The following is a 17746-nucleotide window of genomic DNA, read 5'->3' on the forward strand; positions in this document are numbered from 1 at the left end:
CACATTGCCAGTCCCTTCCCACAATGCAGAGCTCCCCAGGCTAGGGAAATGGGTAGAATAAATAGTGAGCAAAGTACAAGTTCATTTTGAAGGCACTCTAGCATAGGCGTTAAATCGATATATATCACATGTAATGGAGTATTTAACTGCTACTGAAGCCGGGTGAATGAAGCCAAGTGTCATAGACAGTGCTACATGTAAGCACAGTCCTTTACACAAAATAGTGATGATGATGATGATAAATATTACTTTTACCTTGCTCAGAGAATCTGTTAGATTTTTCAGTGGCTGTTTTATAGGGTATTTAGCCATGTCCCACTCAAAACGGGCTAAGTAGCTCACGAGATCCACTTAAAAAGAGAATAATACATACGTCAAGAACAGTGCAAAATATAAAGTATAACATGTGTCTGGCATGACCAGCAGGAGGCAGCATTCACAGGACGTATTCAGACCATTGAGAAGGGACAGGAAAGAAAAGCATACCCAAAAGCAAGTGTAAAGAACAAAGGAGCAAGTAATTACAGGCATACTCCACTTTTAAGTACACAATGGTGTAATGGCATCCATTTAAATTTTTCCTTTAGGGTAAATGTTTTTCTAAATGGGCTCAGACACAGCAAGCCCTTACCTATTGAAAGTGCATATAGAATCAAAACTTTTCTTTTAGTTTTGGATAGAGTAAGGAAGAGTGAAAATATAACTAAAGACAAAACATTTTTTGGGGGTTTAGCGTAGGGGGGTTACAACCCCTGTCAGATTTTATTGCTGTCTGTGACCCTGTTATGGAGATTCACATTCTCTATTTGTCCTGTTTACCATTATCATTGAAAGTAAAAGAAAACCCCAAATTTTGGGTTGTCCCAAGAAAAGTAAAAGAGGAAGAAATTTTCCAATGGGGACACTAGTTCTGGTGACCTGGGGGTCCCCAAGGAATTCCCTTAATTCGCAGGGATTTCCTCTCACTTCCTTTTTGGCTATGGGACAGGAAGTGAAGGGAAATCTCTGCAATGGCAGATGGCAGAAAAAAAAACTGACAGGGCATAAACCCTCCCTTACTCTATCCAGAATGAAGTTTGCCTATAGTTCTACTTTAAAGCTCCTGTCTGATTATTTGTTGCCACCCATTTAACATTGAGGAGAGTTCCTTTAAATCCCTATGTGTTCCGCATGTTAAATACTTTTTTGATTATAGAGGAAAGGAATACATTGAAATATATTTAGGTTAGGTTCACACTAGCCTGCACAGTAAAACAAAATGCTTTACTGTGCAGACTAGGATAGTGCCCAGTCCGAAAAAGTGTTTCACATAGTTAAAGCGGGGTTCCGGGCATAAATCTTTTTTTTTTTTTGCAAGCTAAAATTAATCACATTAAATATTCCCTAAAACATATTGATAGCTCCCCAAACATTCCAGAAATCATTGCAAACACTTGCCTTATATCAAAAAGGTAAGGGGAGGGGAAAAACATAAAGGCACTCACATTTGCCAACATCCGAAATATTGAATCAAGAAAAACGTACTACACAAGGTAGTGACAGGGCGGACTTTTTCAGGCAATCACAGGGACATGAGGATTTAGAAAAAAATATAAATTTAATTACAAAAAATTGTTACATACAAAAACTTCAATAAAATACAGTGAAACAGTACAGGATATACATTCACAAGCAATATTATCTTTCGTCTCGCCTACGCGTTTCGCCTAGCGACTTCTTCAGGACGAGTTTGAGAGAGAGTTTTTGACAATAGAATATTGCTAGTATCATAAGTCAGTAAGACTGCTAGCCATCCACGTGCATCGAAAAACCCAAATGGGATCGCAGGTGTATAGAAGATATATAGCTTGTGAGATAAAACTCAAGATGGCCTAATAGGAAAAGAAAAAAGAAGATTTCCTATGGTTGGCGGCAGGCCATGATGTATCAAAATTACATAAATAAATTCTGAAATGAAAAGAGACCCAATCCAGACCGGGACCAATGAGGCACGGAGCAGGGGAGAGGAGCCAGGGTGGAAATTAGATCCACATGCTGGACAGCCACACTGCAATGTCCAATAGAGGACAAGTCCGAGAGTTGGAGGCCTCTGCGAAGGAGTATCGTATGTCCCGGGGGGTGTAGCCTGTGTCCTCTCCCCTGCTCCGTGCCTCATTGGTCCCGGTCTGGATTGGGTCTCTTTTCATTTCAGAATTTATTTATGTAATTTTGATACATCATGGCCTGCCGCCAACCATAGGAAATCTTTTTTCTTTTCCTATTAGGCCATCTTGAGTTTTATCTCACAAGCTATATATCTTCTATACACCTGCGATCCCATTTGGGTTTTTCGATGCACGTGGATGGCTAGCAGTCTTACTGACTTATGATACTAGCAATATTCTATTGTCAAAAACTCTCTCTCAAACTCGTCCTGAAGAAGCCGCTAGGCGAAACGCGTAGGCGAGACGAAAGATAATATTGCTTGTGAATGTATATCCTGTACTGTTTCACTGTATTTTATTGAAGTTATTGTATGTAACAATTTTTTGTAATTAAATTTATAATTTTTTCTAAATCCTCATGTCCCTGTGATTGCCTGAAAAAGTCCGCCCTGTCACTACCTTGTGTAGTACGTTTTACTTGCCTTATATCCTCTAGCTCATGTTGTGGCCGTATCCATCATATGTATGGGCATTTTTCTTCCTGGTTTTCAGGGAGAGGTGCATGCTGGGCGATTTTTAGGCACAGTAATGCCCGGAGACTCCTGGGAAATGAGTGTCATCATTTCCCAGGAGGCAATGGGGGTCTTATGACAGGAAGTTGACCCACCTAGGACCAGGAACTAGGCAGATTATGAAATCTGCTTAGTAACAGCCAGATAGAATTGAGTAAAACATTTATATATTTTTTTACATTAAAGGCAAGCTGTTAATAGAAAGTCAATTTTTACGGCAGAACTCCGCTTTAAATAGATTTGTCCTGTATACACTCTTACTTTTCAGAATACTGGATGCTACACATGTCATCTCAGCAGGACAAGCTAGCAAGCACCAACTGTATGACAGCTGATGATCGGGACTGTCCTGCCTACTCATTCTAACAGATGCCATCTCCAAAACACCAGCAAAAAAGTGGGCAAGTAAGTTGCGTCAGCTATAAGTATTTAAAAACTTAATTTTTAGAGGGACCAAACCCCTAAAATTTGTACTTACATACCCTCTGAGGATAAATACAATGTGCCTATCTAAGGTCACATGAGCTACAGTATGGCTCCCTGCCTGCATTTGGCAAGAATCCTGCAACATTTTGTTACATGTGATTCGTAAAAGCCTGCTATAAATAATAATAATAATATGCCCTTAGAAGAAGCAAGTGTGGTTACAGTGCATCCTGAAAGTGCTATGCCTGAAATGTTACAGCCTTTTTCCAAAATGGATTCAAACCATTATTTTCCTCAAAATTCTACAAACAATACCCCATAATGAAAACGTGAAAGAAGTTTGTTTGAAATCTTTGCAAATTTATAAAAAAAAAAAAAATCTCATGTACGTAAGTATTCACAGCCTTTGCCGTGACACTCAAAATTAATCTCAGGTGTACTGATCATCCTTGAGATGTTTCTACAACTTTATTGGAGTCCACCTGTGGTAAATTAAGTTGATTGGACAACATGATTTGGAAAGGCACACACACTTGTCTATATAAGGTCCCAAAGTTAACAGTGCATGTCAGAGCACAAACCCAAGCCATGAAGTCCAAGGAGTTGTCTGTAGACCTAAACAGGATTGTATCGAGGCACAGGTCTGGGGAAGGGTACAGAAACATTTCTGCAGCATTGAAGGTCCCATTGAGCACAGTGGCCTCCATCAACCGCAAATGGACGTTTGGAACCACCCGGACTCTTTCTAGAACAGGCCGTCCGGCCAAACTAAGAGATCGGGTGAGAAGGGCCTTTGTCAGGGAGGTGACCAAGAACCCGATGGTCACTCTGACAGAGCTCCAGTGTTTCTCTGTGTAGAGAAGAGAACCTTCCAGAAGAACAACCATCTCTGCAGCACTCCACTAATCAGGCCTGTATGGTAGAGTGGCCAGATGGAAGCTACGCCTCAGTAAATGGCACATGACAGCCCACCTGGAGTTTGCCAAAGGGCACCTCAAGGACTCTCTGACCATGAGAAACAAAATTCTCTGGTCTGAAGAAACAAAGATTGAACTATCCCTACAGTGACGCATGGTCGTGGCAGCATCAAGCTGTGGGGATGTTTTTCAGTGGCAGGAACTGGGAGACTAGTCAGGATCGAGGAAAAGATGAATGCAGCAATGTACATCCTTGATGAAAACCTGCTCCAGAGCGCTCTGGACCTCAGACTGGGGCAAAGGTTCATCTTCCAACAGGACAATGACCCTAAGCACACAGCAAAGATATCACAGGACTGGCTATGGGGCAACTCTGTAAATGTCCTTGAGTGGCCCAGTCAGAGCCCAGACTTGAACCTAGTTGAATATCCCTGGAGAGATGCGAAAATGGCAATTTTTTTCTGGGATTTTTTTCAAAGATTTTGAACAAACTTCTTTCACATTGTCATTATGGGATATTGTTTGTAAAATTTGGAAGAAAAAAATTAATTTAATCCATTTTGGAATAAGGCTGTAACATAAAAAAATGTGGAAAATACTTTTTGGATGCACTATACACAGAATATTATGCATAGGACTGTGCAGGAGATGGATTTGTGGCCTATAAAAAGAAATCTGAAATCCATTGTAGTAATAGCCGTCCACATGTGAAAAGCACCTATGGCAGGAACAAGTTAAAAGTCTTTGCTGTCCGGGTGAAGGAGAAGCATGATATGAGCTGAGTACTGGGTTGTATTTTCTCACTGATAGCTGACCCTGGCTATTGCTTTTCCATGTTAAGCACAAGGAGCCAGAAAACTGATACCGCCTGCATAGGACATCAACCATGCAATGTTTCCATTCCTCCTGAAATGTACAGTATGTATAGAAAAGGTAGACTTAACTACAACTCTCGTCAAACTGTAAACCTTTCTTAATATACTGTAAGTGCGAAGGATAGGTGCTAAAAACTTAAAGTGTTACTAAACCCATTACAGTAAAATCAGTCTGTATATGCAGTAAAGCATACTTGTCATACTCACTGTGGAACCTAAGGGGTTAATCCTCCGCATTGTTTAAAAAGGCTGTTTGATCTTGTATGCACAGATCCTCCCCTCCTTCCACTGTCCCCTAATATTTTCCTGATAACACAGGTTCTATGGAGTCTGGCTGCACATGCTCAGTTTGGTGTGTATTGCTATTTTTTTTTCTTGGGAGGATGCATGTGATCAACACAGGGCCAATCAGCACTGTCCAGACAGAGGGTCAAGGGTCTTATAGTCTCATAGGACAGTCAGGAAAATCCTCCTACAAGCTATAACCAGTGCTTGGCTGGGCACTGATAGAAGTCATAAGACTGCTACATACTGCTGATGAGAAAAGACATTTAGCAGTTTATATTTACTGAAATAATTGCATTTCCATGTTTTGTGTACGGTGGGAGACCAGATATAGTGAATGCAGGTTCTGGGTTTAGTAACACTTTAAGACAATGGGGGTTATTTACGAAAGGCAAATCCACTTGAAATTGCACTGAAAGTGCACTTGGAAGTGCAGTTGCTGTAAATCTGAGGGGGACATGCAAGGAAAATAAAAAACAGCATTTTAGCTTGCACATGACTGGATGATAAAATCAGCAGAGCTTCCCCTCATTTCAGATCTACCCCTCGGATTTACAGCGACTGCACTTCCAAGTGCACTTTCAGTGCAATTTCAAGTGCCCTTTGCACTTGTAGTGCAAAGTGGATTTTCTTTTCATTGTGTCCTAATGCCCACCAGTGCTTATATATTCTTATTTATTAGCAGTGATATTTGGACTTTCGATCTGCTGCCAGAACAAAATTAGGTAGGGCTGAGCTCTTCTCAGCCATTCACAGAAAACCTTGTATTTTTATCAATGAATACAAAGCTCCTCTTCCACCTGCCTCTCCACCTCAGTCAGTCAGAGGAAGCCTTGAATTCATTCATACATATACATTGCTTCCTGTAAATGGCTGAGAAGCACTCATCCTGACTCGGTTTTGTTCCAACATCAGACAGGAAGTCGCCATAACGCCGCTACAGCAACATTTGTAAGGCCCAGTAAAATAACTTTCTGGTGCCAGGGAGGCCTAACACAGCTGACTCAGCTTCCTTACCCATGGCCATGTGGGATAGTAATAGGAATAATGACCCTAAGCTATTAGATTAAGAAACTGATGGAGATCAGTGACCTTGACTGTAGGTATTAAAATAGGGCTGTAATAGAAGAAAATAGCAAAAAAAAAAATGAACCACACAAGACACGGTTGATGTCTGAGTCATACGGATATGGTGACCAGGCTACGAGGCCATTAAGTCACACATCCATCGTAACCTGATCACTGTACCCCTACAACCAGGGTGTTAATGTCTTCATTGGCTGAAGCCTGCAAAATCCATGCTGAAAGAAAAGCACACAGCACTCAAAGCAATTTACATACTGTTTGGTTTCAATTTCTTCTTTTTCCCTGGAAAAAAGATGACCTGTGAGAGTCATGCTTTATTAGTAAGTGGCCCAAGGTCCTTCTAAGACATAAGCAGCCCAAACCAAAAGTCACATTAATGGGCAACACTATAAAGCTTCAGTAGAAATGCTGAAGGCCCAGTTCACACTTGCCATGACACTCAAATTAAACATGGAATTCTACTATAGCACTGAAAGGTACAGTACTCATTGCAAATCCATTATTAATCAAGAGCAGTCTGGGTTGTAATAGGCAGGCACCTGTGCCTCTGTGTAGTTTGTAGGCAGAGATGATGCCAGGAAGAGTGGGTGGTGTTTTCATTTTAAGTCATCAAACTCACAAAAACATTTAAAAACAAAAACAAAAATAAACATACAATTCGTACAGCAAGCAAACCATAGTATAAGAACCTATAATAAGGTAAAATAGCGCTCACTGAAACATACAGTATGCATAATGATTAAAATAAATAAAAATGAAATAATGAAACACTTTACTATGACGTCACTTTTCTTTGTACTCCAAATGAACCCAGTGAGAGTTCACTGAGCTGATTTGTTAACATCTCAGCATTCCCATAAAAGTCATGAATAAAACTCATAATGGTTGTAATAAGTCAAAACTGCCAGTTTATTTTTATTGTTTTTTGCAGGGCAAATGTAACATTTCTTTACACTTGATCCTAAGGTTCCATTTTACACATAATCGCGTGCGAAACTTCATTCGGGAGACACACGACCCTGCAATTTTGTTTGCACGATTTTGCCGCGCAATTGGGTTGCCATTAGAAATTGTTGCATGGCAAAATCACGGCACATTCGGGGTGTCATTAGAAGTAATGGCATCACAAATGCACCTCGCGTTTTGCAGCCATTTTAAATTGCGGGGTGGAATTGCGGTGATTCCTCCTGCGATCATGTGTGAATGAAGCCTAAAGGCCCATACACGATCTGACTTTTTGACAACAATTTGACAGACTTGTTTGATCGGACAATGCGACTGTGTGTATGCTACATCAGACAATTGTTTTCGTTTTTTCATCGCAAAAATGTTCGCTGTGAATGCTCTCAGACTTTTCAGCAACAAATGTCTGATGGAGGATAGTCTGATCTTGTGTACACAAGTCCATTGGACTAAAGTACAAACATGCATGCTCAGAACCAATGCTAAAGATCAATAGCAGAAGTTGCTAGGGTGGCGGTAAAGAGCTTAAAAACCACATGATTTGGTGAACGTTGGCTGAAAATGTCTATGCAGTATGCAGAACAAGTTCATGGCCAATGCCCATTCGGACCAAAATCCATGGAAAAGTCCGATCGTGTGTATGAGGCTTTAGAGAAAAAAAGCCTTAGGAACATTCAACCAGAAGAGGTAAAGAACATTTAGTCAATAAAAATAATAGCCAAACTCTATAGGCTAAGAACATTTGACCAACTTGCCGCTGCAGGGGAGCAGCAAGTTGGTCAAGGAGCCGGTAAATGTGTCATTTACCGGCTCCTTCCTTGTTTTAATGAAGTGATGAGTCAGTGATCGATAACGCTTCTTTTTTTTATATTTTTTTTTATGAATTCATAGCTAGGGCATAGTAAACTATGGGGGTTATTTACGAAAGGGAAATCCACTTTGCACTACAAGTGCAAACTACAAGTGCAAAGTGCACTTGAAATTGCACTGAAAGTGCACTTGGAAGTGCAGTTGCTGTAAATCCGAGGGAGACATGCAAGGGGGAAAAAAACAGCATTTTAGCTTTCACATGATTCGATGATAAAATCAGCAGAGCTTCTCCTCATTTCAGATCTACCCCTCAGATTTACAGCGACTGCACTTCCAAGTGCACTTTCAGGGCAATTTCAAGTGCACTTTGCACTTGCACTTTGCACTTGTAGTCTGCACTTGTAGTGCAAAGTGGATTTGCCTTTTGTAAATAACCCCCAATGTTTTTTATGCCTCAGTTTATGAGTGAACAGGAAACTCTGTACACATCTATTCCTGTTCATTCATTCTGTGCAGCTGAGGCTGAAGAATCTATCCACAGTGTCTTTCTCTGTCTCTAAGTGAGACCCCTGATATTTCACCAAAGCCCTCAACGGGGGTCCTAAAAAATTAAATAAAAAAATAATAATAATTGGGAATAAAATTGTAAAAAAAATAAGATAATTAAATGGCAAAAAGATTATAGGAAATAAAACAAAAATCAAAAACGACTGCCACCAGTGGCGGAACAACAAGGGTCTCACTTGTGACTGCACTCTGGCGTTCCACCACTATGGGGGGACCCCAACACCACAGGAAGGTGGCCCACTGCGAGCCCCTAATAAAGGGTCCCATGATGGGAGTAAAGGGCCCCAGGATCAGTGGGAAGGGCCCCAATCGGGGGCCAGGGGGGTCCTTCATGATTTCTTACACTGGGGCCCTAAAGGTTCTAGTTACGCCTCTTCCTACAGTACAGTAAATATCTCCTAGATGTGCACCATTAAGGAGATATTTACTTTAGTAGCAGCTAGTAACGTCACCAGCGCATGAACACTGCACTCTCAATGAACAGCATGTCGTCCTTTGAGAGAGCTATGCCGCCACTGTGACCGCAACTGTGACCCCTGCGCGCATGTGTGGGAGTGACATCATCGCGGTTTGACGATTCTAGCGGCCAGAGCACGCGAACCCGGATAGAAGACCAGGTGAAAATGGAAGCCCTTTACCGGGCCCAGATGGGTTTACTATTCAATACTATAGACTTCTCCTTCCGATTCTGGGACCATTTATGGCAAAAATGTTTAATGGTTTAGGAGATACAAGTTCCTTTCACACTGAATCTTTGAAAGCTGTGATAGCGGTTATACCTAAGGAAGGAAAGGACCCCTCCCAATGTGGGAGCTATAGACCGATATCATTATTGAATATGGATTAGAAGCTCTTTTCTAAGATCTTGGCAATGCGGTTACAACAGCATATACCCGGCCTGGTTCATAAAGATCAGGTAGGAGTTGTGCAGATGCGTGAAGCACGGGACAATACGATTAAGACTTTGAACTTGGTCCATTTGGTTGGCTCATCCCGAACCCCATGTGTCTTTCTATGGACAGATGCGGAAAAAGCTTTTGATCTGATAAATTGGCAATTCATGTTCACGGTATTGAGACACATGGGGTTCGGTAATAAGATGCTAAAATGGATTTCAAGTAATTATACCCATCCGACGGCTCAGGTTAGAGTGAATGGAATATTGTCCCCATCTTTTAAGTTATCGAATGGGACAAGACAGGGGTGCCCGCTATCCCCACTTTTATTTGCTTTATCGGTGAAACCCTCATTGAGTAGGATTCGATTGAATCCAGACATTAAGGGGGTGTCTCTGGGAGGTATAGAATAAAAGATCTCAGCATACGCGGATGATATGATGTATAATCTGACCAACCCGATGGTATCCCTCCCTAACCTGCTCCAAGAACTGGAGACATATGGAGATCTATCAAATTTTAAGATTAATTACGTAAAGTCTGAAGCAATTGGAGTGGCGATTTCTGAGAAAGAACTGAAGATTTTGAAATCTAATTATAAATTTAAATGGTCAGACACAGCGTTGACATACCTGGGGACCTCCATCCCGGCGGATCTAACCCAAGTTTTTAAGCTTAATTTTGTTCCAATATTAGCTAAAGTGCGGATCCTCCTGGATTGATGGCAGAAGGGGTTTCATTTGTGGTTTGGGAGGTGTAACATTATTAAAATTAATATTCTACTGAAATTTCTGTCCCTATTGCAATACCCAAACTTTTTTTTAAGCAGACACAATCTATGTTCAGTAGGTTCATATGGGCAAACAAACATCCAAGAATTAAGGGACGTATATTATCATTAGCCAAACGAGATGGAGGAGTGTCGGCCCCAGACATTTATAGATACTATCAGGCGGCTTTACTGAGCCGGCTGATTGATTGGAGCAGATATACTGGAGAGAAAGTATGTCCGGGATTAGAGCAAGCCCAATGTAGCAATATGCTCCAGCGAGCGGCATGGTGTTACAGGGAGCTGTCGACAGATATTAAAAGGCACCCGCTGATAGGCCCTACCCTTCGAATAGGATATGGGCTATTTGTGAAAGGGAAATTATCAACAGTAGATTCACCTCTCTTTCCCATTCTGGGGAATCCACAGTTCGAACCAGGATTGATGAAGGGACCGTTTAGTAGATTAATAGAATAGGGGCTGTTTCAAGCCTCTCATTTTCTGAAGGCGGGAGTATGGCCCAACGATTCAGGAGATGACAACAGGATGTACACCCTATCATTTGGACTTTTGGAGGGCACTGCAATTGCGACACTTTTTGGACACTTTGAACTTACCGAGTAGATATGAGCATAGCTTAACAAAATTTGAGGGGTATTGTAACGGGAGTGGGATGCTTCAACATACCCTGTCTAAAATTAGTGAATTGCTGAATGCACCCGCAGAGGATTTTCAACTACCCTTCTTTAATAAGTGGGAGGCGGAGCTGGGTAGGACCCTTACAGAGGAGCAAAAGAATAAGATATTACGAAACGTATTTGAATCCTCAGTATGTGTAAAGGTACAAGAGATGAATTTTAAGATTTTATCACAGTGGTACCGCACCTAAATACGTGCTACCCAGATATGTCAGAAAGATGTTGGCCATGTGGGAGAAAAGGAGGAACGCTAATACACATCTTCTGGGCTTGTCCTAAAATAAAGAGTTTTTGGAAAAAGGTGCGGGGAAATAGTGCAAAAGTTCAGTGAGGAGGAGCTACCGGGGGAGTGGACATGTTTTTTCTGCTACAGGAATCGGATATCTCGGTCAGACAGTATAGGAAGTCAGTAGTTTGTCATTTTCTGAATGCAGCAAGAGCCTGTATTCCAGTGATGTGGAAGCAGACCCAGCCCCCGTCAGTAGGGATGTGACTTAAACGAGTGGAAGACTTGAATAGAATGGAGAATTTGGTATGGACCTCGCGGCAGAATCGGGGGGTCTATTTGGAGACATGGGCGGAATGGAATCATTTTAAATACTCAGAGGAGGGGAAAACGTTTATAGATGTAAAGTGACTAAAGCATGTGGAGTTGGGGCTGTAGAGTGCGGAGGAGAGGGGGGGGCTGTTTTTTTTTTGAGGGGGGGGGGGTAAAAAGCAGAGGGAGATAGAATAAGAGAGGGATAGAAAGTTTCTCCACCGTCTCGAGGACAAGAGGTTGCCTTGAGGTGAGGGGGTTCATATGCCCAAGTGTGGGTATTATGGAAATTTAAGGATTAAGAGGGGGAGCAACATGACTAGGGTTGGGTCATTGACGGTTAATAATATGAAGAGTTATGAGTTTATAGAGGGTAGGAGAGGTCACAGGATGTGAGAAGTATATAAACTGAACTTCTGAAGCTGATATTGGTACATATTTGCAATGTTTGTTTTCCTTTTTTTCTTCTGTTATTTGCTTGTTTTAAAATCATACGTGTGCTTCTCTTGTTTCTGTTACCTGTTTGCTTTGAAATTAAAGCGGACCTCCACCCTAAAGTGGAACTCCCACTGATCGGAACCCGCCCCCCCTCCGTTGTCACATTTGACACCTTTCAGGGGGGAGGGGGGTGCAGATACCTGTCTAAAGACAGGTATTTGCACCAACTTCCGGCCACAGTCTGTGGGCAGACTGCGGGCAGGACGTCAGCTCCCGTCCTCCCCCCGTTGTGCTTTGGGAACACTCGGCTCCCAGAGCACAGCGGGAGCCAATCTGCAGGCGCAGTGCAACTCGCACATGCGCCGTAGGGAACCGAGCAGTGAAGCCGGAGCGCTTCACTTCCTGGTTCCCTCACTGAGGATGGCTGGGGGGGGGAAGCAGAGTGACGAGCGATCGCTCGTCCTCTGCTGCAGACAGCGCTGGACTCCAGGACAGGTAAGTGTGCCGATATTAAAAGTCAGCAGCTGCAGTATTTGTAGCTGCTGACTTTTAATATTTTTTTTTTCAGCGGACATCCTCTTTGAATAAAATAAAATTAAGACGAAAATGGAAGCCCTGTCAGTGGTGACAGCACACCGCTGGAGGGCTTAGTTTTCAGGTAGGTCCTTCATAACGTGCTAGTATGCGATGTGGTTTACTACTGCTTTTAAGTGTAAGCTTACTTTAGGAAGATTTTCCAAAAATCCTCTTATGCAATCCTGTATCCAGTGAATAGAATATACCAGTGCTCCTGCTGTTATAAATGATGCAGGTCCTCCCATTACAGATGCAGCTAATAGGGAGCCTCCTCAGAAAAACCACGCCACTAGAGCCCCCCTCCTCTTTATCCAACCACTTACAACAGGAGGAGCTCTGTTATGTACTATTCATTGGATATAGAATTGCATAGTGTAATTTTAAGAAAATCTTTCTGAAAGTGAACTTACACTTTAAACTTGGGAGTTCTGTCTCTGCAAAATTGTATAATTTCTGTATAGCCATTAACTCTCTGCCGTGGCTAATTATAATTATTATTATACAGAATTTATATAGCGCCAACAGTTTACGCAGAGCTTTTAGAACTTGATGGCAGACAGTACAAATACAATACACTTTAATACAGTAGGAATCACAGAGTCCTGCTCGTTAGAGCTTACAATCTAAGCTAATTCATTACACTGTCGGTGGTGAGAACAGGAATCGCTTTTCACTTTAAACACTGTGCAGAGGGTCTCCCTCAGATTATTTCCTCTTCTGATTGAATGTTCTCAGTTTATATATAGTGTAAGGTCCCTTTCACACTAATACGTTTTTCCTGGGTTTTGACCTTGCAAGGAAAACGCAAGAAAAATTATTCACTTTAAATTCTATGGGACTTTTCACACCACTGCGCTGTGGTTGCTGTGCATTTTTAAAAAGTCATGCATGCTGCATCTTTGGTGCTGTTTTAAAAACTGCACCAAAAACGCAGCTTCCCATTGAAGTGAATGAAAATCACAGTAAAAACGCACCACCATTTAGATTTTTGGTGTGTTTTTGAGTCACATGTCCATTTTTCACAGGTGCAGGCAACTCAAAAACGCACCAGAAACACAGCAAAATCGCAGTAAAACAGCACATGCAATTTTAATGTGATTTTGGTCCAATGTTCTTTAACTTTTCTGGTTAAAAGTTCTTTCGGCTTTTTTTTTTTTTTCTGTTAGGATAGAATGTTTGGGGAATGTGCTTGGTAAAAGGCAACAAACAGAAACTAACTTTACAGACATTTTACGAACATTACAGTTATTAGTAATGACTTTTGAGCAAATGCTGAGACATTTGCAAGGCAATGTTTTTTATAAATAGACCTTTTACATGTCTTTGACCGAGCTAAGAAGCAGGCAAGCAGGGAGCTATTTATGTTATCAACTATTCTTACAGATTGAAGCTATAGTCTTATGCTTCTATAATTGTCTATCCACCTGATAACTTCTTCCTGATTATCAAACACAGACCTACCTCCATTGGCCAGCAGGTTTTCCTGGGCTTTCTCTGCAGAATCATTCATGACTTCTCCTATATACTGAGCAATCTTCTTAATGACACTAGAAAAGAGAAGGTTGTACAATATGATCATATGATCAACGATCACTCTCATTCAGTTAAAGCATAGCCAAAACATATACCACCAATAGGAAATCAATATATCAAATGAGGAAAGAAAGATTACCCCTAGGGGCTTTGTATTGCAGCAATAAGTAAAATAATAAAAATGAAATTTGTAAAAAAAGTATACATTTTATCAATCTTAGTATTCGTAAGTGATAGAAAAAAACTATCTGATAGGAATCAGGACATGAGCTCAAAGAACATCAACAAAGGCCATGACATATTCATAAAAGACAGTCAATAAATGCGGGTTCAACATTTTAAAAGTATACTCATAAACGCAAAACCCCAACGTGTTTCGACCTGTTGTGGCAATGGCGGTCTTCTTCAGGGGAGAAAAGATTTGTGAATATGGGTTCTGTTAATGGAATAATACATATCAGTAAAAAAATGAGAAAGGCAACCAAACAAAGAAGGGAACATGTGCACCCCCATGCCTACACACGCATTCCTGTGCACATGATTCCCATGTATAAATACAGTCATTGTTGGTAACAGTAATCAAATACATACTAAGGTGGGTGTCGAGAGCCGGGACTAGTGGTCCACCTATAACCATGCGGGCGAGAGCGAAGGACTCCAAAAGAACTCCAAAAAGGACCAGAGAAAAAATACGGGCCAAAAGGGTGACTCAGGCCAGTTTGTGGAGCAGGAGGAAAAAACACCCCCAGACCTACGAGAGGTCGCAAAGCTAGGCGTCCACGCACCAGACGCCTAGCTTTGCAACCTCTCGTAGGTCTGGGGGCATGGTTATAGGTGGACCGCTAGTCCCGGCTCTTGACACCCACCTTGGTATGTATTTGATTACTGTTACCAACAATGACTGTATTTATACATGGGAATCATGTGCACAGGCATGCATGTGTAGGCATAGGGGTGCACATGTTCCCTTCTTTTTTTGGTTGCCTTTCTCATTTTTTTACTGATATGTATTATTTCATTAACAGAACCCATATTCGCAAATCTTTTCTCCCCCTGAAGAAAACCACCATTGCCACAACAGGTCGAAACTCGTTGGGGATTTTGCGTTTATGAGTACTTTTATAATGTTGTACCCACATTTATTGACTGTCTTTTATACATATGTCATGGCCTGTGTTGATGTTCTTTGAGCTCATGTCCTGATTCCTATCAGATAGTTTTTTTCTATCACTTACGAATACTAAGGTTAATAAAATGTATACTTTTTTACAAATTTCATTTTTATTATTTTACTTATTGCTGCAACACAAAGCCCCTAGGGGTAATCTTTCTTTCCTCAAAAGTTCTATCAGGGGTGTGCAGCACCTCATCCACAGCTGGTATCGCTTTCACTTTGCAATCAATATATCAAAAATACAGATACTTTTGTAAGTTTAGACAATGCAGAATTTACAACTTCAAAATACTGAGTAATATAAAGCTCCAGACAAAAAATAACAAGATAAAACAAATAGCAAATTAAAAATAAGATAACAAAACAAACTTTTGCTGCAATATTCAACTTCAATCCAGAGATTTGGTATAATGGGTGGTCAAACTTCTATAGTTCTTGCCTAGGCGAGAATTGTAAAAGTGTGAGTAGGTACAGGAAAAGTGCCCCCCCCCCCCCCAAACTAACAAATATATTAGATGAGAAGAACTATAGCAGTACTTTCACTTTTAAATAGGCATGGCAATTGCAGCAGGTTTTAGCTTTGTGACGATCATGATGGTAGGCAGGGGGCCTCCAAATCCTTCCTTTAGTAGGGATCATGGTTAATGCTACATCCAGTGATGGATCCAAGTATGGCCACAGACCCTTTTTTCTAAACACAAACCATTCCACAAATCATTGCCTGTGAGCCCTAACTGGCATGTCTCTATTTGGAAATCTTCTATCTATCTTGACCCTGAGATTCTTCCCAATATGGTGCCATCTTCAATGCCCATTCTGGTAAGGCAGGTTTGCTTGCAGTGCTCCTCTCAGTGGTTATAATAAACACGATATGGCTAAAGTTCATGGATATCTGACCATCACATCGACTACTGCAACTCTCTCCTCATTGGATTACCTTTACATAGACTATCACCCCTTCAGTCCATCATGAATGCCGCTGCAAGACTCATCCACCTTACCAACCATTCAGTGTCCTCCACCCCTCTCTGCCAATCCCTCCACTGGCTTCCACTCACCCAACGAATCATATTCAAAGTACTAACAATAAGTTACAAAGCCATCCACAACTCGTCCCCCAGCTACATCACTGACCTAGTCCCAAAATACCAACCAAGCCGCTCTCTTCGGTCCTCCCAAGACCTCCTGCTCTCTAACTTCCTTATCACCTCCTCCCATGCTCGCCTCCAGGATTTCTCCAGAGCTTCTCCCATCCTTTGGAACTCCCTACCCCAATCCCTGAAAACTCTTCTCTTTAAAGAAGCCTATCCTGCTTCTAACTAACACTGTTTTACGTCCCCCACAGCTATTACCTTTTATATCAATTGACCCTCCTTTTTTAGATTATAAGCTCTAATGAGCAAGGCCCTCTGATGTAACTGTAATGTCTTCATTTATTTTGTTAAGCGCTGCGCAAACTGTTGGCGCTATCTAAGACCTGTATAATAATAATAACATCTATATAAATTAGGGCTGTTACTGATTAAAATTTTCGTGTTCGATTAATCGTTTTTTTTAATCGATTAATTTTGATTAATTATATTGCACTACTTTTAGCTGATCTCCTTGCAGGCTGATTCCCAGTGCAGCTACCAACCACTGGAAAAATGGATAGCAGGATACAAAAAACACACAAAGGCAGCGCTTGATGGGAATAGCATTAAAACTTTTATAGTCTTCAAGTAGGTAACAAAATAAATATTGCACTGGAGATAAAATCGATGTAGCTCAGGGTTTGACAAATTTGCTCGGAATCTAGGAGCCAGCTAAAAATGTTACGAGCCAGGAACGCGCCCTGTCCCGCCGATCTTGCGCGCAGAAGCGAACGCATACATGAGTAGCGCCCGCATATGAAAGCGGTGTTCAAAACACACATGTGAGGTATCACCGTGATCGTTAGAGCGAGAGCAATAATTCTAGCCCTAGACCTCCTCTGTAACTCAAAACATGCAACCTGTAGAATTTTTTTAAACGTCGCCTATGGAGATTTTAAAGGGTAAAAGTTTGTCGCCATTCCACGAGCGGACGCAATTTTGAAGCGTGACATGTTGGGTATCAATTTACTCGGCGTAACATTATCTTTCACAATATAAAGAAAATTGGGCTAACTTTACTGGTGTCATATTTTTTAGTTTAAAGTTTTGTCAACGTGTGATTTTGCTCTGGGAACAAGTGAACAGCTAGCAAACTGAAGCCTCGTACACACGGCCGAGGAACTCGACGGGCGAAACACATCGTTTTGCTCGTCGAGTTCCTTGTTAGGCTGTCGAGGAACTCGGCGAGCCAATTTTCTCCATTCCCGTCGAGGAAAAAGAGAACATGCTCTCTTTTTGGCTCGACGAGTTCCTCGACAGTTTCCTCGTCGAAAAATGTACACACGACCGGTTTCCTCGGCAAAAAAAACAAAAACCAGCAAGTTTCTTGCTGGTTTTTGCCGAGA

General features: G+C 41.5%; 1 protein-coding gene across 1 annotated transcript in view; it reads right to left on the minus strand.

Annotated features, from left to right (window-relative positions):
* Positions 1-17746, minus strand: part of ATP6V1C2 (ATPase H+ transporting V1 subunit C2) — a 75598-nt gene that overhangs the window by 32417 nt on the left and 25435 nt on the right. Inside the window, exons 4-5 of the mRNA XM_040348594.1 lie at positions 14022-14107; positions 256-350 (exon numbers count right to left, since the gene is read on the minus strand). Coding sequence (XP_040204528.1) covers positions 256-350; positions 14022-14107 — 181 coding nt within the window. The remainder of the gene's footprint in view (positions 1-255; positions 351-14021; positions 14108-17746) is intronic.

The sequence above is a fragment of the Rana temporaria genome, chromosome 4, assembly GCF_905171775.1.
Source record: "Rana temporaria chromosome 4, aRanTem1.1, whole genome shotgun sequence".
Classification (NCBI taxonomy): Eukaryota; Metazoa; Chordata; class Amphibia; order Anura; family Ranidae; genus Rana; species Rana temporaria.